The sequence below is a fragment of the Chiloscyllium plagiosum genome, chromosome 4 (genome assembly GCF_004010195.1).
Source record: "Chiloscyllium plagiosum isolate BGI_BamShark_2017 chromosome 4, ASM401019v2, whole genome shotgun sequence".
Classification (NCBI taxonomy): domain Eukaryota; kingdom Metazoa; phylum Chordata; class Chondrichthyes; order Orectolobiformes; family Hemiscylliidae; genus Chiloscyllium; species Chiloscyllium plagiosum.
In genome coordinates, this window is record NC_057713.1 from 79,623,219 (window position 1) to 79,644,621 (window position 21,403).

Sequence of the window (21,403 nt, forward strand, 5' to 3'; positions counted from 1 at the left end):
AACATCACTTCACGACTTTTGAATTCAATCCCTCTGCTAATGAACGCTAATATACCATAGGCCTTCTTACAAGCTCTATTCACCTGAGTGGCAACTTTCAAAGATTTATGAACATAGACCCCAAGATCCCTCTGCTCCTCCACCTTACTAAGAATCCTACCGTTAACCCTGTATTCCGCATTCTTATTTGTCTTTCCAAAATGGACAACCTCACACTTGGCAGGGTTGAACTCCATCTGCCACTCCTCAGCCCAGCTCTGCATCATATCTAAGTCCCTTTGCAGCCGACAACAGCCCTCCTCACTATCCACAACTCCACCAACCTTTGTATCATCTGCAAATTTACTGACCCACCCTTCGACTCCCTCATCCAAGTCATTAATAAAAAAGAGGAAGAATATTAATAGAATCATAAGAATTAAAGAGGAAGAATATTAATAGAATCATAAGAATTAAATCTGATCTATCTGCATGTGAATGCTAGAAGAGAATGGGCCTCATGGACTTTGTGTGCTGTAACTTCTGATGATTCTGATTGCTGTCTACACAAGGTATTTTAGCAGATTCAAGTAGTATAATGTCTCCAGTTATGTGCTTTATTTTAATGAAGTGTATAAAATGTTGTGTCGATATTCTGTGTTATGCATGGATGGTCACCACATTACTTTTTGAAATGAAATTCTGAAGTCAAAAAGGGATTGCTTATGACAAGATAATAGGGCCCAGGCAGGTAAATGAAAGAGTGAAGGTTTGTCGATATGCTCGATAAGCATGAATGGAATTGCGAGGTGAATGTCACTTTGAAAAGTCAGATGATGTCTCATTGCACTTCCATATTATGATATCACCTACAAGTACAACAGATAATGCGTAGCAAACTGTGACTGGTGAGCAACTTTAATGTGTCAAATTGCATTGAGGTAATTATGGAGTTGGTGAGCAACCACATTTGTGTCTAGAAGTGAAAGAATCTGATTGTTTTCTTAAATGTTGATAAACAAGATAAGTCCATGTCTTTTCAGTGATCATAGTGGAGTAGAAACAGATTTGTCCCAGATACGTTTTTGAAATGTCAGGGATACATTGAATATTCTTTAATTTGAATGACCACCCTTTAAAGCAAATCATACCTTTTCATAATGATATGAAAGTTTTTTAAGCAAAAATAAATATATAACAAAAACAAATGCTGTACTACATGGAGTAGTCCCAAAGAATGTAATGGACACTATGTTAAAGTAAAAAAAAGGAAAGCCTATTCTGTTATGTTATAAATTTTGTGAATTCTTGGGTTGAGTTTCCTGTTTGCCTGAATACAGTTTTTTTTTATAGAGTCCATGTGTTCATGATGAAGAGTCTGGTTTATCACTAGTTGGATTGCCTGCTCTCCAGGCTCTACTGTATCACTGCCAGTTCTATGAGCGTGTGGCTCATATGGCAAAGCAGTGCTATCTCGGAAGGTACATGTTCGATTTGAATTCTCCAAAACCTACTGGCAGGAATTTTCTCAACAGCAATTTAGAAGGTATGAATTTTAAGAATAGTAATCCTCTAAGTATTTTATTTTCAAACTTTGAATCAAAGCATGCTTTTATCATCAACAAATGTTTATGTGAGTAATAAAATGAAGGAAGATGAGTTCAGACGTGTTTGATTTATATCAGTATTGTTTCCTGTTCTAAGTACAGTAAATTTGATATTGTAGGTAAATGGAAAGAAGCTATCCTAACAATTGAAGTCATAAACCAAAATATCTGTTCCACATATTATGTAATCTTAGTAACTTGATTAACACCTGATTATTATTATGATTGTAGCAGTTTACCCTCTTCAAAGAATTAATTGTTTCTAAATAGAAAGAAAAATTGTTTAATGTGGGGTTCAGGCTGATGTGAATTTGGTCTACAATGTTTCCTAATCTACACCCTCTCCATCTCTCATCAACATTAGTTTCCTGGTTTTTATTTCCTGGTGTTTGTAGACAAGTTAACACAATTTATTACCTGATCTTTAGTGTATTACTAACTTATCTCACTTTTATTTAAACTATTTTACACTGTGATCTAAAAACATGCAAGGAGTTTAAGCTAATGGTTTTAAGAATTACATCATATTTTGTATAAAAGATTTGTAAAGTCAGGGACTGAAATTTAGAAATGATGCTTTTGACTGGTAGACAGGTAAAGAAAAAATATAATGTGTAAGGTTTTATTTTAAATATAAAATGCAAAGATACAAATTCAAATAGTTAATATTATAATTATAATCTGACCAATATATAGAACTCTGTGCATTGAGTATATGTGAATCATTTAAAAAATATATGAACAGAAATGTACTGGAAAATTCAAACCTGGCAACATATGCAGAGAGAATTAGTTAGGGTTGACTGATTTTTTTTCAGACAAGCTGGGCACCCCATCCTCCATCAAGGAATGAGAGTTTAAATATAAAGTGTGCAGAATGACTTTTTATGAAGTAAGAAGCAAAGATAATCTCCCAGTGGGAATATGGATTGAATGAGATTGGTATTAAACCTGCGGTTCAGACCGCCGAAATAGGTTTTGTTCATCAATCACGTTATTACATTTTTTATTTATTATTTTAATTTATAATTTCAATCCACAAATATGAAACACAGCCACATTCAGGAGAAAGTGAGGACTGCAGATGCTGGTGATCAGAGCTGAAAATGTGTTGCTGGAAAAGCGCAGCAGGTCAGGCAGCACCCAAGGAGCAAGAGAATTGACGTTTCAGGCATGAGCCCTTCCTTTCCTGAAGAAGGGCCCATGCCCGAAATGTCGATTCTCCTGCTCCTTGGATGCTGCCTGACCTGCTGCGCTTTTCCAGCACAGCCACATTCATTCAATTATATATATTTTCACAATGGATTTACTTTCAATTGTTTTGTTTTACTTCGTTTGACTTTAGTTGAATTAGTTATAGAATTTTTATTATTTAACTTTTACTAAACATTTTTTGCATCTTTCATGTCACTCCCAAAATCCTTAAGATCAAACTCTATATCTGCACGTACTTACTCGATGTTTGTTAGCACTGTGAATATTTTATCATCAGTACCATTAGCAACATCTACCATATCACTTTCTACATTTTCACTTGGAACATGAGATATTTCATGATAGATCCCATTAGAAGTCCTTTTTCCTTGGCTCAAAACAGGCTTTTTTCATGATCCTACTGGAGTATTTTAATATCTTTTTCTTGTCAAGAAGTTTTCTTGATTTGCTGCTTTTCCATAAGACCACTGAGTGGGCCAGGTAGTTTGTTTTCAGATGGAAGATGTACTTAAGCATTTGTACAACACAATTCAGGTGTCTCTTTTTTTCCACTTCGTTACAGTCAAATGTTTACCTGTGTACTGCAATATCATATTTTGAATCTGACTCTTCATTATAAGAAATCCAAGATGGAAGTATTTTTGAAGAGACTTGGTCTCACCTTCAGTACTGGCACGTTTTACATTATGTGTCCACCGCCATCTTGCTCTGGCCTTTTCATCTTCTCACTCTCTAATTGCTATCTTCACTCTCAATTTTTTTTTGCCTTTTTGCTCTAACCCCTTCAGCTTCTGGGATCTTTGCCCTGCTTGTCCTTTTCCCCATACCAAGTAATCAAATATGATTTCTTAGAACATAACTTGCATGATGCAAGCAAGATATAAGAATGAAAAAAAATTTGAGAGCAAGTTGGAGATTTGTGGTCTAAGTTTGTCATATTCTTTATAACAATTAATTAATTAAGCTTAGTTAAAGCACATCTGAAATACTGTCTCTGCATGGATGTACTATAGCCAAAGGCACAGGATCCCAGATTGGAGGCCAAACTCTACCTCAGCTAGAGGTGATTAGATGTCAACTCCTCAAGTACAACATACCCCTTGGTTCAAAGTATCATGCCATCAAATTTCTAATGCCAGTGTCCTTGCCCATTTTGCAATTTGTCCATCCTTCATAGTGCTGGAAAGATGGTAGTGGACTTCTCTTTATGGAACATGATGGTTTGCTAGGCAATGGCAGAGGGCAGTTAAGATTTATTAGTGTTCAAAAAGGATTCTGGGTAATCCAAGATGATGGATGAGAAACAATTGTGGCTGCAAGACCTGCTCTTTTTTGAGGTATTTTAGTATTGGAGGTGATTTCCTCGAATTTGAGGAGCATCAATTACTATTTTATATGCTGCTGCATTGTTTTGGGACTTTGGGAAAAAAAGTCAAACAATAGCACTTTTTAAAGGAAGAAAGACAGACAAAAGGCAGTGAGCACATGATCGGTGAGGGAGAGCGAGAAATAAGCTTACACTGCTAACAGAGACAGCAGTAAATCTGTACAATTACTGCCTTTGCTGTTGAGTTTATGTATCCCTGGACATGAGAGTGCGTCTAAGAAAAATTATTAAACAGCGAAACTCACAGCTGATCTTGGAGGAACCTGTATGTGAGAGCTCACAGCACAGGATCAGATAAGTGCATAGTTTTTTTTTAAATGTGTAACCTTGCTGTAAGTCCACAGTAGTGAGTAGAGTGGGTTCTTCCTTGAATATATTTTATTGAAATCTGTCTGTTGATTAAATGTAAAACTATAAACCCTATATGCTAAGTTAGCCTGGAGAATTTTTTTTGAGCAAAAAGACAGTGCTGTTTTCTGGGTCTGTACATTGTAAAGGAGCAAAGATGGCATTTAGTAGACTGATATGTTCTTCCTATCAGATGTGGGAATTTAGGGAGAGTTTCCATGTTACTGATGATTATGTCTGTGTCACAAAGCGAGTCCCTTTTTCTAAAAACGGTTCCTTTTCTCAAGGATATTGTGTCCTTGGTTTTTTTCAGAGGGATAATAAGGCGCCCTCAGCTCCGATTAAACTGATTTAGCACAGAGATTAAACGGTATTGAGAGTTCTTTTTGTTTGTATGTAAACAGATGAGAATTCAGGCCAAAGTGTTCATATTTTAGAAATGACCTGTCTAATGTAAAAGGAATGGTCAGCTTTCTAGCTGAGCCGTTCAGTCCAGAACGAGTTAGGAGTTCAGCTGTATGGAAACAGGTTGCAACACTCTCTCTCCTTCTGCCATTGTAACTTCAACCTGTAAGCATTTGTTCCTTTTTTTTACTTTTTTTTAAGGGGGTTTGCTTATTGAGACTGTTGTGTATATTCTGAACAACACATTTAGTTTGGATAGACTGAGTTAGAGATTCTTTATTCTGTTCTTTGTATTTCATTGTGTAATTTTGTGAATAAATTTTTGTCTGTTTTAAAACCGGGTAGTCAACCTAGGTAACTTACTCTAGGTAATTTTCACTGCATACTTACCAAAAAAAATTGCAAAGTTATGTTCTGGGCTGCCTGCTTAAGAGTGTTTTAAGTGGTTTGTTCTAGTCCATTACAGATTTGGGGGATTTTTGCGGGATTATAAACAGCATGTGGTAGGTGCTACTATCTTCATTTCGGATGTTGGTTTCGTTGGGTAGACAAAGCTTGAGATAGTAATGGCTCTTTCAGTCGCCAAACGTTTTCTGGAAGTGAATGTGGTGACTTTGGAAGTTTTGCAAAAGGTGAATAAGACCAAGCTGCAGGAATTAGCAGCAAACTGGAATTGGAACTGCCTGCCTCTGTGAGGAAAGAAGAGATAATTGCAGTAGTAGCTCAGCATTTAAACTTGCCGGAGAAACCATCAGAATCTGTGGAGATGGCAAGAATTCAATTGCAAAAGCAGCAGCTTGAGTTAGAAGTGAGAGATAAGGAAAGGGCAGCAGAAATGAAACAGTTTGAGTTACAATTAAAAGCAGAAGAGAGGGAAAAAGAGAGCAGCAGACCCAGAGAGAAAAAAAAGAGAGCTTTTGAACTTTAGAAACAGACACTTAAAAAGTTAGGGCTTATGCCCGAAACGTCGATTCTCCTGTTCCCTGGATGCTGCCTGACCTGCTGCGCTTTTCCAGCAACACATTTTCAGCTCTGATCTCCAGCATCTGCAGACCTCACTTTCTCCACTTAAAAAGTTAAGTCAGCTTAAAAGGCTGGAGATAAAGGTGAAAGGTAACCTTAGTGAGGAAGTAGCGTGAACTCATGTGGAAGAGCAGAGAGTTAAAACAGCAAGGTTAGCAGCTGAAGTGGCTGAAGATTATGAGCTGGTCCATAAAACACGGTTTGGTTTCCAGACTCAATTTCAGTCTATGAGGGATAGAAATTGGGGCAAAGAGAAATCTTCACGTGGTAAGGGAAAAGTAGATCTCAGTGAAGACCATGAGGATAACATAGCACGGTAAAAAATAAAGTCTTGAGGGGGACACGGAAGTTAAAAAGCTCAGGTGTTTTCATTGTAAAAAGTGGCCACACAAAATCACAGTGATGGTGAGCTCAGAGAAAGCCAGATGCAAGAAAACTGGACAAGCCTGGGAGTTTTGTTGGACTAATACCAAAAAGCATAAGCGAAGTTAGACATCTGCCTCAGAGTGTACAAGATGATCACGGGTTGATTAAGGAGGAAGTGCCAGATCTGCTGAAAAAATATGCATGCAAGGGTAAAGTTTATTCACATAGTCCAGTAGTGACAGGTAAAGAAATTACAATATTAAGGGACACAGGATCCTCTCAGTCTGTAATGCTGAAGGATGGGGAGTTATGTACTCCTGAGGGACTATTGTTAGAAAAGATACTGGTAACAGGAATTTATAGTGAGACAGAAAGTGCTCAATTATTTAAAGTGAGGCTAGAGAGTCCAGAGAACAGTGGAGAATTTGTGGTAGGAATGCTGTACAAACTCTCAGCTCCAGGAGTAAAGTTTGTCCTCGCAAATGATATAGCTGATTCACCAGTAGGCGTGCTGCCTACTCTAGTTGAAAAGCCACTAGAGATGCAGGCAACTGAAGAAATGAAGGATGTGTATCCAGGAATTTTCCCAGATTGTGTGGTCACAAGATCACAGAGGCACAGGCTGAACCAGGAGAGTTCAAAAGGCACAGATAAGAAAGCTGACATAGCGTTATTCGAGATTTTTGTTGATCAGGTAAGTGGGACAGAGCAGGAGCAAATAGGTAAATATGCAAGTATCTTTAACTCTGCTTACTGAGTTACAACAGAAAGCTGAGAACTTAAAACAATTATATCAAAAGGCATATACAGAGGAGAATGAATGCCTTCCTCTGTGTTATTACTTAACAAATGATGTCTTAATGAGGAAATGGAGACCATCACACATTCAAACAGATGAGAAATGGGCAGAGATTCATCATATTGTTTTGCCAGTAGGGTATAGAAAGGAGGTGTTATGAGTGGCGCATGAGCTACCACTTGGAGGTCATTTAGGAATGAGGAAAACATAGGTTAAAAAGAAAGACATTTTTACTGGCCTGGACTACACAAAGATCTAGTTGAATTTTGCCAGACATGTTATGCATGCCAGCTAATTGGAAAACAACAGGCAATAACGAAACCTACATCATTAATACCTATTCCAGCATTTGAGGAACTTTTCACAAGAGTCTTGATTGATTGTGTAGATCCCCAACATTAAACAAAAAAATGGGAATAAGTATTTATTAACAATAATGGATGTGTCGACTAGATTTCTAGAGGCAGTATCATTATGCAATATCACAGCAAAAAGGATTGCAGAAGAATTACTCAATTGTTTTTACTAAATAAAGACTACCAATAGAGATCCAGTCAAATCAAGGATCAAACGTCACGTCCAAGAAGGTTTTGGATAACTTGGAAATAAAACTGCATACCATCCAGTCTTGCAGGGAATGCTAGAGAGATGGTATCAAACACTAAAGACCATGTTGAGGCCTTGTGGTCAGGATTATCCAGATGATTGGGTTAACGGAGTTCCGTTTGTACTTTTTGCCATCAGAGATTCACCAAATGAATCTACCAAATTCATTCCATTTGAATTAATTTTTGGGCATGAAGTAAGGGGGCCATTAAACTTGATTAAAGAGAAATTAATATGTCAGAATTCAGAGACCAACCATTTGGATGGTGTGTCAAATTTTAGGTAACAATTAAGTAGAGCTCGAGAGCTGGCTAGACAGCATTAAAAAGTATCACAGCATACAATGAAACAGGAAACAGATAAGAAGTCACAAATTAGCAATTTTGCAATTGGGGATAAAGTATTGGTGTTACTTCCAGTAACAAGTGAGCCTTTAAAAGCAAGGTTTAATGGACCTTATGAAATAGAGAATAAATTGAGTGAGGTGAACTACTTGATAAGGTCTCCAGACAGAAAGAAATCTGTGTGTGTGTGTCATGTAAATGTGCTCAAAAGGTATTTTGATAGGGAAGGAAAGCAAGAGGACTGTGTCGGAAAAGTTGGAACTTGCTCAGAGGCTACTGGCAAGTAGTCCTGTCAGAGAGTGCAAAGGCAATTTCGGCTTTCGTAACACTACATGGACAATATTAGTTCAAAGTCATGCCATTTGGTATGAAAAATGCTACAACCACATTTCAGAGACTGACTGAGGTCATTTCTGGATTACCCAGTTGTGCTGTTTACATTGATGACCTGATGACTTTTAGTCAATCAAGAAAGGAACATTTACAACATTTCTTGGACCTATTAGATTGACTTCGGAAGGGAGGCTTGATGGTAAACCTAGCTGAAAGTGAATTTGCCAAAAACCGAGTCAGCTTCCTGGGCCATGTTAATGGACATAGACAAATGGCCTCACAGAATGCAAAAACGAAAGTACTTGGGGAATTTCCCACAGAGTCAATGAAAAAAGCAGTACTACTGTTCCTGGAACTGAATGGAATTTACTGAAAGTTTGTGCCAAACTTTAGCAGTATAGCTGCTCTACTCACTCAATTGTTAAAAAAAGGTAAGAAGTTGCAGTGGACAGTGGACTGTCGAAAGGCATTTGACAGCCTAAACACTGTGCTAACCAGTGCCCCAGTATTAGCCAGGAGAAAGTGAGGGCTGCAGATGCTGGAGATCAAAGCTGAAAATGTGTTGCTGGAAAAGCGCAGCAGGTCAGGCAGCATCCAAGGAACAGGAGAATCGACGTTTCAGGCATAAGCCTGAAGAAGGGCTTATGCCCAAAACGTCGATTCTCCTGTTCCTTGGATGCTGCCTGACCTGCTGCGCTTTTCCAGCAACACATTTTCAGCCCAGTATTAGCCACACCGGTTTACATGAAGCCTTTCAAGGTGATGTGTGTGTCGGTACGGTGCTTCCACAGAAGGAGGACGAGGGAATAGAAAGACCCATCGGGTATTTCTCCAGGAAGTTGTACGTTCTTCAACAGAAATATTCAGCGGTGTGGAGAAAGAGACTTTAAGCTTGATATTGGCATTACAACGTTTCAATGCTTGTATTACCAGCAATTCATTTGAGGCAATTGTATATACTGATCATAACCCATTGACATTTGTGGAAAATTTAGTTGTTGCAGCCATTCGATTTGACAATTGTGCATGTGACAGGTCATGAAAATGTGATTGCCGATGCGTTATCGAAGCTCGAATGAGATACGGAGGCATTCAATGATGGGGGTGCCATGGCCTGAATTTGCATGTGGTTGCGCATGTTTGCATGTGTATTGTTAGTTCAGTATATATGTGTGTTTTAGACTACTAACCAGTTTGTTTGAAAGGTTTTAAAAACGAAGGCATCTTTTGCTATTGATGGGTTTTTTTAAGGGGGAGGTCCCACAAAGTTGTCCCCTTTCTCTAAAAGCCGTTGCTTTTCTCGGGAAACTGTGTCCTTGGTTTTTTTTAAGAAGGGTAATAAAACACTTCCGGCTCCGATTAGACTGGCTTCGTACAGAGACTAAAGGGTATTGAGTGGCCTTTTTGTGTAAATGTAAACCGATGAGACTTCAGGCCAAACTGTTCATGTTTAAGAAGTGATCTGTATAATGAAAGGGGAGTGGTCAGCTCTTTAGCTGAGCAGTTAGGTTCAGAACTAGTTAGGAATTCAGCTATGTGGAAACAGGTTGCAAAACCCTCTCTGTCTTCTCTTCTAACTTCAATCTGTAAGCATCTGTTTCAATTTTTCTGTTTTTTTAAGGGGATTTGCTTATTGGGACTGTTGTGTATATTCTGAACAACACAATTAAGTCTAGTTTGGATAGACTAAGTTCTGTCGAAGTTCTTTATGTTGTTCTTTGTGTTTCATTGTGTAATTTTGTGAATACATTTTTGTGTGTTTCAAAACCTGGTATTCAACATAGCTAACTTAATCCGGATAATTTTCACTGTACACTTACCAAAACAAATTGCAAAGTTATGGTCGGGGCCACCTGCTTAAGAATGTTTTGAGTGGTCTGGCCTAATATCCTATCAGATCGTATGGATCGGTTGGAGCAGCAGTTCAAGGCAATGAGGAATTGACAAGAGCTAGGTGGTGTGATGGATGGCAGTTATAGGGAGGGAAAAGAGCTGCAAGTACAGTCAGGTGGATGGGTTAACACCAGGAAAGGTAGGAGGGGTAGGCAGGAGTCTTACAGAGTATAGGCATTGAATATAAAAGCAAGGAGATTATGCTGACACCTTTATAAAATATTGGTTAGGCCTCCACTGGACTGTGATCTAATTTCAAGAAGGATATGTAGACATGAAAGACGTTACAAAGAAGATTAACAGGAATAGTTCTGGCATGGTACTCCTTTAAAGGGATTGGCAAAAACCAAAAGATTCATATGGAGGAAAAACTGTTAATGTGCGGTAATTTTTTTTAGATTAGATTAGATTACTTACAGTGTGGAAACAGGCCCTTCGGCCCAACAACTCCACACCGACCCTCCGAAGAGCAACCCACCCAGACCCATTCCCCTACATTTACCCCTTCACCAAACACTACGGGCAATTTAGCATGTCCACTTCACCTAATCTGCACGTTTTTGGGCTGTGGGAGGAAACCGGAGCACTCGGAGGAAACCCACACAGACACGGGGAGAATGTGCAACCTCCACACAGTTGAACCCGGGTCTCTGGCGCTGTGAGGCCACCGTGCCGCCCACATTGATTAGGAATATATTGTCTGTGTGTGATCGATGTATATTCAATCAGGTTTTGCAAAGGAAATAGGACAATTATCAGAAGATTTACGGGTTACTGAGAAACAGTGGGAAAATGGAGCTACCTGCATTGCTCTTGCAGGCAGACTGAATAGGTTAACCATGATAGGATTATGATTATACAGTACCATCACAGGGTAATAAGTAAAATTCTAATCTTCCATGTTGTTTTGAAATGCAGATTATGTCAGGCACCAATTTTTGTAAAAGGCCGGGCTGTTTAACTTAATGGAATAAAATTGCTTACAGAAGCAAGCAGTCTAAGTAAAATTAGAGACTGCTTTATATGAATGAAGTATTTCTCAAAGAATCAAGTCTTCTCAATGGGGACAGATATAATCTTTGTGCAAATCATAAATTTGCATTTAATTTTATCATGATACAACTAAATTGTTATCATAAGTACTTTGAATCTTCATTAGTCCTATTCAAGCCCAGTCAATACTTCCAAAGGCCAGTCTATCAGATAAAGATGATAGACTGATATTCCAAATAATCTTTAAATCTGCCCTGTTGCTAATGAGATTGTACATGTATTATCTGAATTTGTCTGAGTTAGTTACTCAGGTATATCTTGCATCTTCTACATTTTTACATGATTCACTAGCATAAATCAGCATATACAAATTGCAACAACTGTGAAGTAGACCTGATATTTGGTAACGTTTCATTTTGTTTCAGCAGACATTGACTCATTGGAATATTGGAGAACATCATCTGGTCTATCAAATCACAGTCACTTATCAAGTTTTCCATCAACGTCAAGTACTTTGGTATGTGCAAAGGCAATGAACATAGAAACGTTTTTGCAGAATGTGTATTTTATGTTTTGTCATAAAGTTTTCCAAACAAAGTATTTTATGCTTACAGGAGCAAAATCTCCATCAGAATATTTTGGGCATTCTACACTTCAAGGCATTCTAAGGACACGATGGGTTATGATTAGATTACTTACAGTGTGGAAACAGGCCCTTCGGCCCAACAAGTCCACACCGACCCTCTGAAGCGCAACCCACCCAGACCCATTCCCCTACGTTTACCCCTTCACCTAATACTAGGGGCAATCTAGCATGGCCAATTCACCTGACCCGCACATTTTTGGACTGAGGGAGGAAACCGGAGCACCCAGAGGTAACCCATGCAGACACTAGGAGAATGTGCAAACTCCACACAGTCAGTCGCCTGAGGCGGGAATTGAACCCGGGTCTCTGGCACTGTGAGGCAGCAGTGCTAATCACTGTGCCACAATGGGTTATATATCTGTTGTTTATAAGTTTATTCATTTCTTTTATTGTTCCTTTATTTTAAACCTATTTCAGAACAATTTTAAGAATAGGATAAATACTATATTTGTGAAAGTTTTCTGAAAGGAAATAGTAATGGAAAAAAAGTCTGTTTTTAATATTCATGTATTGATTAATAATTGCTAATTTCTTACAAAATTTCACTTCCCAGATTTTGCCGTCACCACCTTTATCAGATAGTACACCTGATTTCCAGCGGCAGTTACACGATTCAGCTGTGTCTCCAATTCTTATTCCTGACTCTCCAAGCAATAGGCTAACAGCTCAAGGTAAGTTGAAGTTCTCCTTGTCCTTAGAAGTACATGGAATATATAAAGTGCAGAAATAATATATTTATCCCAGCTGATTCATGCTGGCATAAATAAAATAAAACCAAGAAGGGTCACTGAACTCAAAATATCAACTTGATTTCTCTGTATATATCTGCTGCCAAACCTACTATTTCAGACATGTATAGCAATTTCTGGTTTTGTTTGTTTCATATCCATTCTAGATTTTAGGTTCTATATATGAATGTATCAGTATAATTTCTTCTCCTTTCTCCCTCATTAGTTTATCCAGCCTTACTGTAAATGCATTCATGCCATTCACGTCATCTGCTCCCTGTATAGTAGTGAGTTCCACGTTCTCAACCAATCTCTGGCTAAAGAAGCTTCATTTGAATTCCGTGTCTGATTTCTTTGTGGTTGTTTTATATTGATAGCTTTTAGTCTTAATCGTAATCGTATATTCTATATTCTTTTTGTCGACTCTGTCTAAACATTTTATAATTTGAAAAACTTCAGTTAAGTTATTTCTCAACATTTATCAGTCTTTTTTTTGTTTAAATGTGCTTAGCTTGAACTTAGCGTGGCAATGATCTGTTGAGATCTGATCCATTGTTTCCCACTGGAACCTACCAGGGCAGCATTGAGTAAACTCTAAACTTTAGTTAAAATGTTGATGCTGACTTGAAAACCATGAATACAGGCAGATTTTGAATCTTTGAAAATAGGGTGTCGACAGACAAGGAAAAGCAAAACATTGCAGACACTGGCAATCTGAAACAATGACTATACGTACTGGCAACATTCAGCTGGCCATGAAGCACCTGTCAGGAGTGAGAAACAAAATTAACATTTCAGATTAGATAATCAAATCAGGTCACCTGCAAGTTCTGCAAACAGGATTTGTTTGGGTATGAATCCAATACCAGTGTAGAATTGTAAAGCGAAGAAAGAGATCATGGTGCCTGTGACAGCTGCTGAAAGAGCTCTCTGATTTCTCTGACTCTTGCCCTATCGATGAGCTTCCTCTGCTCTTTCAGGCAGTATCTTTGCGATTATAATGGTTCGCTGCACAAAAAAATTAATCTCCTAACATCCCATGGTGTTTTTTTTGCTAATTATCTTAATTTTGTGTCCTCTGTTGATCAACCCTTCTGCAGTGAAAACAGTTTATTGTTGGAGGAAGACACACTATGGATTTTGCTCATAGATCTTTGAAAGTAACGGGGCATACTAAGAGATTACTTTGCAAAGCAAATTGGATCTTGGGTATCAAGAACTTGGGTATTGGTTACAAAAGCAGGGAAGTTATGTTGACCTTTCCTAAATCTCTGGTTAGGCCACAACTGAAGGATTGTATCCAGTACTGGTCACACCATTTTGGAAAAAGTATGAGGCCCTTGATAGGATGCAGAAGAGAGTTACAAATTTTCTTCTATACATGAAGAATTTTTGCTACAAAATTAGAGTGGAGAAAATGGGCTGTTCTCTTTGAAGCAACGGAGATTGAGGAGAGCATAAATACTAGGTTTGGCAGCAGGTCTGGTGGCATTTGTGTACAAAGAAACAATTGACATTTCATGTTGAACATAGTCTTCAGTTCTCAATAAGTCATTTTTCACTCAGAATGTTTCTCCCTCTATTGCCTCACTTCTGAGTATTTCCAACACTTGGATTTTTATTTTGGATTTTCAGCATCTGCAGCATTGTACTTTTATTGCAGAAATTGAGGGGATATTTGATCAAGGTGTACACATTTTTTTGGAGGCTTAGAGATGAGACCAAGACAAATTGTTCCTGTGAAATGATGATGCAAGGACTGAGGGGTGCAGATTTCAAGTTTTTGACATGAATTGCATGGGAAATGTGAGGAAAAATGTTTTATGCTGTGACTGGTAATGACTTGGAACCTGCTGCTGATCAGCCTGTTGGAAGCAAATGATCAATGGTTTCAAAAGGAAATTTGAAATATACTTGAAGGAATGAAACGTGCAGGGCCATTCGGATAGGGCAGGGAAGATGATCTGGCTGTATTACTATATAGATAAGAGTCAAATAGTTATAATGCCAGGAAGTGACCAACTCAAATCCTGGAGAACATTAAAATGGTATGAAACATACTAAACTATTACTGTCATCTAGGTGGAAATCTGCTGCTAAAGTGAAATGTTTAAAATCTTGAAGTCACGTTATGTAGATTATTATTCTTTCATTGCCTGGAAGAGCAAATTGACAGAAATCTAAGGAGTAATTTGTTATGTTTGAAAGATGCATCTCAGATATAGCCTAAAATTGGAGAATTTACAGCTCATCAACAGGCCATTAAGCCAAACAGTGCTGTATTATCCTGCACACAAGTCTCTATGTTACTCTGTCTTGCCCCATTTACATTTGCCTTGTTTATACCAGTGAATAAATAATAATTATTACATTTCAGTGGACTTCTGATAGACATTCAGAAGCAAAACTTGAGTTGCTTAGAAATACTGGGAAAATCATGCTCAATATCCAAGGATAAGACAGGCAGATAGGCAGAGATGTTGCTTTGTTCATAAGGAATAAAATTAAATCAGTAGAGGCAATATATGGTTGGAAAGCATAGAATCTTTGTGGGTCAAGTTGAAGAATGGAATGGGTTTAAAAAACCCTGATGGGAGCTATGTACAGGCTTCTTGCAGTAGTCAGAATGTGGGACAGAAAATAAGTCATGAGATAGAACAGTTCTTTATCCATATAAGAAAGGCACTGTAATTATTAGGTACTTCAATATGCAGGTGGACTGTGAAAATCAGGTTGGTTTCAGATCCCAAGAAAAGAAATTTGTGTAATTTTTACAGATGTTTTGTTGTGGAACACCTTGTGTAGAACCCACAAGGGACCGAGCAATTCTGGATTCGGTGATTTGTAATTAGGGAGCTTAAGGTGAAGAATCCCCTTGGGAGCAGTCACCAAAAGTTGAAACATTTTGCCCTTCAGTTTGAGAGGGAGAAGCTGGAATCGGATGTGACAGTATTAGAGTTGAGTACAGGTAACTATAATGACATGAGGGAGGAGCTGGCCAGAATTGTTTGAAAGGGAAGTCCAGCAGGAAGGATGGTGGAGCAACAAAGGCAAGAGTTTCTGGGGGGCAGGGCAATTCAGGAGGCACAGCATAAATTCATCCCAAGCATTCATACAAGGGGAAGGACTTGCAACCATGGCTGACAAGGAACATCAGTGACAGCATAAAATCAAAAGGCATACAATGTGGTGAAGGTTAGCGGGAAGCCACAGGATTGGGAGGCCTTTAAAAACTAGCAGAGGACAAGGAAAAAGTAAGGAGGAGAAGATGAAATATGAAAATAAACTAGTTGATAATTGAAAGAAGATTGCAAGAGGTTTTTTGTATACGTGAAAGGTAAGAGAGCGCCAAGAGTGGACATTGGACTACTGGGAAATGAGTTTGGAGAAGCAGTAACGAGGAACAAAGAATTGGCCGAGGAAATGAATAGGAAGACACCAGTAGTATACTGGGTATTGTAATTTTAATTTTGTAGAGCTGATATGTTCTCATTACATTTGATTTGTATATTGTTATAACCTTAAAGTTAATCTAAATGGCTAGTTATTGTGTTACATTTTGCTGTGTTACTGTTGGTGTTTTACAAAAGAATGTTTATTGTCGAGTAAAGCTGCAAGGTGACAAATGTGGGAATTAATCAATAGGCACAAAAGTGGGTTTCAATAATTTTCTCTTAAAGCATTGCTGTTAATATTCATTCAATAAAACTGAAAATTTGAATTTTTTTGTATTTCATTGAAAAAAGATTCCAAATATTATTACTGAAATCCGTCTTCAATGGGCATTAATTTGCCTGTCATTTTAAAAATAGGATGCCTTTATGAAGATATGTCCAGTGCTTTAGATTACCTTCCACTGACAGGCAAACAGAAAGTAGGAATATCCAGGTCTGTTTTAAATGACAGTCAGTGACTAGTGGGATGCCACAGTGACTAGTATCAAATTTCTTACTCCAACTCTTATTTTCTACGTTTCTATTAAAGCCTATTTGAGATCCAACACTTGAAACTATTTGATTAATGTTGATGTTGAAGCATCCTATTCCTTAGCCATTCTATTTCCATAGGACTGGAAATTATGCTAGAACCAATCCTTCAGTGTAATTTCCGGAATGCTTGTTTTTGTGACTGTTTCGTCTGTTATACTATATACTTTTACTGAATAAAGATGTAAGGAATGCAATAATTCAGCAAACAAGTTTTAAATGTAACCATAAACAATTCACTCACTTTAGTGTGTTGCTTTTCTCTAACTTCATCATTATAGTATCAGCACCCTTGATTCCGAGTGAAGTTTTCTCTCATTTTTGGCTAAAATGCGACAACTATACAAATAGGCTTTAATAGAAACATAGAAAATAAGAGTAGGAGTAAGAAATTTGAACTAGTCACTGTGCTACACCACTAGTCACTGACTGTCATTCAGAGCAGACCTGGTTATTCCTACTTTTTGTTTCCTGTTTGCCTTTCAGTTCTTTATCCATGTTAGTACACCCCAATCCCATGCACTTCAATTTTACATGCTAATCTGTACTATCAAAAGCTTTCTCAAACTTCAAGTCAACCACATCCACTGGTGCCCCCTTATCAGCTCTAAATATTACATCTTTGAAAACTTCCATTTTGAGCATGATTTCCCTTTTGTAAATCCTATTGCTTCTGTCCAATTCTGTGATCCCATCCAATCAGTTTCAAAGTGCTGTGTTAATAAATCTTTCATCATGTGCTCTATTATTTCCCCCACTATCAATGTCAGGCAAATTAGTCAATAATTTCTTGTTTTTTTTCCTACTTTTTTTTTAAATAGTGGGGTCACATTAACTGTCCTGCAACCCATAGGAAAACATCAGAGTCTATGGAATCTTGAATGATGACCACCAATGTATCCAATATTTCAGGAACCATTTCCTGAAGTACTCAGGGATGTAGATTTTAGGGCCTTGGGGATTTATTGGCATTTAATCCTAACAGTTTACCTAATACTCTTTCCCTCCTGCTTTCCTCCCATTCTTCCCTCACTAGACCCTACATGCCCCAACATTTTTGGTATGTTATTTCTTCCTCCGTTGTGATAGCAGAATCAAAATATGTATTGAATTCATCTGTCATCTTTGTCCCCATTATAACCTACCTTGTTTCTGACTATGAGGCACTTAATTTGTCTTCACTAATCGTTTTCTTTTCACCTGTAGAAGAGTTTGCATCAGTTTGAACAATCTCCTCTAGCTTATATTCACTCTATTTTCTCTGTCTTAATCAGCCGCTGTGTCCTCTTTGCTGAAATTTTAACTGCTTCCAATCGACAGGTCTACTGCATTTTTTGGCCAATTCATATGCTCCATCCTTGGATCTAGTACTGTCCCTGATGTAGTACTCTTGAAAAACAGTGATACTGTCCCTATTTGTGAGGCTAGAATGCCGAGGTTCAAGTCCCACCTGCTTCAGAGGTTTGTCAAACATATCTGAACAGGATGTTTAAAAATACCTATTATCCATAATTTCCCTTTTTAGCTGCATGGCTGGCCACCTTTCCTGTTTTATCAATAGGATTTAAAACAACTTGATCTCTTCTGATTTGTGGAAAACTATTTGATGTCTCATTCCATTTGCTTCCACAAGTTAGTCTTGCTCCAATTGTCTGTCTATTGTCCTTTGCTGAGACCTGCTGTTTCTTAGCTTTGCATTTTTAACACCTATCTCATCATATATTACAGCCCAAGCCTGGTCCATCTCTTGTCACATCTTTCACACCTATTTTGCTTATATCTCAAACAGGCCATTTTCCCTCTTTCTCCAAGTTCAAATCTTTCCCTGATCACTGCAATGTCTAAGGGCATTTGTAATGGCTCTCAAAAGACCCATATTAAATGATAATCCAATTTTGACAAGCTATACGTCGTGCTGAAATATCTACGAAAGACCATTCAACCTCACGGTCAATTGATGATTTTAGGGCCTTGGAGATTTATGGGCCTTTAATCCTTACAGTTTATCCAATACCCTTCCCTCCTGCTTTCCTTCCATTTCTCCCTCACATTCCCCAATCATTTACCATCTTCAATACTGGCCAAGCTTATGCCCTCCAGAGAAAAAATGCAAGGGATATAATGTCTCATATGTGTTCCAAAAGCATATTGATGATAACTTGGCAAATGTCATCACAGACATTAGAGTTGGCATAAAACAACGAAGTGTCGACGCAACTTTAAAATTGTGCAATTCAAATCTCAGCAGATGTCAGTCTCCTGAGAATTGAGAGTTCAAATTAGTAATCTGTCTGTAAGTTATAAAGAAAGGCAGAGAAAAGTGAGCCGAAGATGGAGGAAAACAAAATTTTAAAAAAGCATTAGGTTTAATCTGACAGCCATAGTTGTGCAGGTGAGAGTTCTAAGTGACCTCAATCCCAACGTTCCCCTCCTCCAGTTCCCTGTGAGGCTTGAGAAATTTTAATTCTACATGTTGACTGTTGGTGTTGTGTGTGAATTGGGCAGGTTATACTTGGTTGGCTGAGAATTTGGAATGGCATTTTAAACAGCAAGAGGCCACAACCAAAGACCCCAGAGGAATGGTTCTTTGAATTAAATGTGTGGAGAAGTACAGGGATTGGTAGCACACCACATTAAGGGGAGGGAATTATGAGGCAAGAAGAGCCCACAATTCTTTATGGGGCATGAGGGAACACAGCTCCTCCTGTCTGATGTGGAAGCCAAAAACAAAAAAGCTGTGTCTGTTAATGCCGCACATATATGCATTATGCGCTGCTTCAAAATCTGTTCATGCAAATCTACTAGAACTGGTGCACATATGTCTAAATGGGTTCCTTGCCTGTATGAAAAATGATGGCAATAAAATAGGCACAATAACCAACTAATGTAAGTGAATGTGGCCCAAGACTTGACGTGCTTATTTCTGATACATGGACGATGTTAGGATCTGTAAAGTGGGAAGTGCATCTTTGAAGAGTGGGGAAGGGAACAGAGGCTGTGAATTGGATGGGAGCAGTGGTCTGCCTTCACTCCTCCCCCCTGCCCCCCAACCCCCGACTGTCCTTTTGCTTCATGTGTCACCACTCTACCTCTCTGCCCTCCTGTCCCGCCCTCCCTAGGTGTCTGCCGGTACTGATAAACAAAAATGAAATTAGTTTTGTGACCAGGTTCGTCTGTGCACCATTTGACCTGCAAGAGAAACCTTTCCTACCTCGGCCTCAGGAAGAATTATAATCAAGTTTTGGTCATAATGTTGGAATTAGAATCTGCAATTTAAGACAGAAACTTGCCAGTTCCCAGTAAATGTCTTATTGCCTGCAAAAATATGGTTTGAGATTATTGCACCCCATTCAGAAGCAGGCAGTGGAATGAAGTTTTTTCCCTAATTTTAACGGTGAACCAATAGTTTGTCAGATTATAATTCTGCTAAAGTTCTATGATATGATCTGCTTCTGTGGTTTTAAACAAAAACACAAAGCTTATCAAATGTGAAGAATAGTTGGAAGTTCAGTTGTATTTATCACTAATTCATGAATAGAAAAGTTAACATTTCAAGAAGCTAAAAACAACTTAGTTTGTCCAGTTGACTAAAGAGATACCTTTATTGAGATATAATGTACCGTTGTCCTGCAGTCCTTTTGAAAGCGATACAACTAGAATTAGGCTATCAGATCTCACATCTCTATTAGCAACTCCAAAATAAATTTAAGGTGATGTTATGTAAGTGTCTTGATAATCTTTCCATGCTTCAGTCGTTATGTTTCAAGCAAGTGAGGTATTGTTTGTTGTTTATTGCTTTCTCTACTCTTTTTAATAATTTCCATATTTTTATTTCCATCTTAGGTCAGAGTGACTCAGAAACTACCCAATCACCACACAGTGGGAACTCTCATGTTTCTGATCCTCCATTTGAGCAGTGTGCAGTCATTACCCTTCATTTCTCATCTGCTCTATGTGGATTGCTTGCTAACCTACTGGCAACTATTCCAGAAGATACATTAAATGGAGTCAAGCAAAACCAGCTCCTTGCAGCTTTCCATGGGTAGGTAGTAACAATTCAAAGTTTGTGAGAAGATTTGTAGCTCGGGTGCTCGTTGTTGTGGTTCTGTTCGCCGAGCTGGGAATTTGTGTTGCAGACATTTCGTCCCCTATCTAGGTGACATCCTCAGTGCTTGGGAGCCTCATGTGAAGCGCTTCTGTGATCTTTCCTCTGGCATTTGTAGTGGTTTGAACATGCCGCTTCCAGTTGTCAGTTCCAGCTGTCCGTTGCAGTGGTCGGTATATTGGGTCCAGGTCGACGTGCTTATTGATTGAATCTGTGGATGAGTGCCATGCCTCTAGGAATTCCCTGGCTGTTCTCTGTTTGGCTTGTCCTATAATAGTAGTGTTGTCCCAGTCGAACTCATGTTGCTTGTCACCTGCGTGTGTGGCCACTAAGGATAGCTGGTATTGTCGTTTCATGGCTAGTTGGTGTTCATGGATGCTGTCTTCCTGTGTGTCCTTGTATGGGATTTTGTACACTACATTGGTTTTACTTTTACTACCTGAAGTGCACAAACCAGACATCCCACTCAGACCAATAGTATCACTACCAGGGACACCATCACACAAACTGGCTAAAGAACTACAGCAGAAACTGAAACACCTATTAGCGGATCCAGACACTCTATACAGTCAACACAGGAATTCTTGGACATCATCAGAAATATACACATAGACAAGGAAGAAACTATGGTCTCATTCGA

At 38.4% G+C, this 21,403-nt stretch overlaps 1 protein-coding gene across 3 annotated transcripts in view; it reads left to right on the forward strand.

Moving 5' to 3' along the window:
- rttn (rotatin) overlaps nucleotides 1-21,403 on the forward strand; it is a 172,360-nt gene that overhangs the window by 105,832 nt on the left and 45,125 nt on the right. For 2 of the 3 annotated variants that reach the window (XM_043688465.1, XM_043688468.1), the window contains exons 24-27: nucleotides 1,333-1,525; nucleotides 11,724-11,815; nucleotides 12,498-12,615; nucleotides 20,502-20,700. In XM_043688465.1, coding sequence (XP_043544400.1) covers nucleotides 1,333-1,525; nucleotides 11,724-11,815; nucleotides 12,498-12,615; nucleotides 20,502-20,700 — 602 coding nt within the window. The remainder of the gene's footprint in view (nucleotides 1-1,332; nucleotides 1,526-11,723; nucleotides 11,816-12,497; nucleotides 12,616-20,501; nucleotides 20,701-21,403) is intronic. The other variant, XM_043688466.1, reaches the window with a different exon arrangement.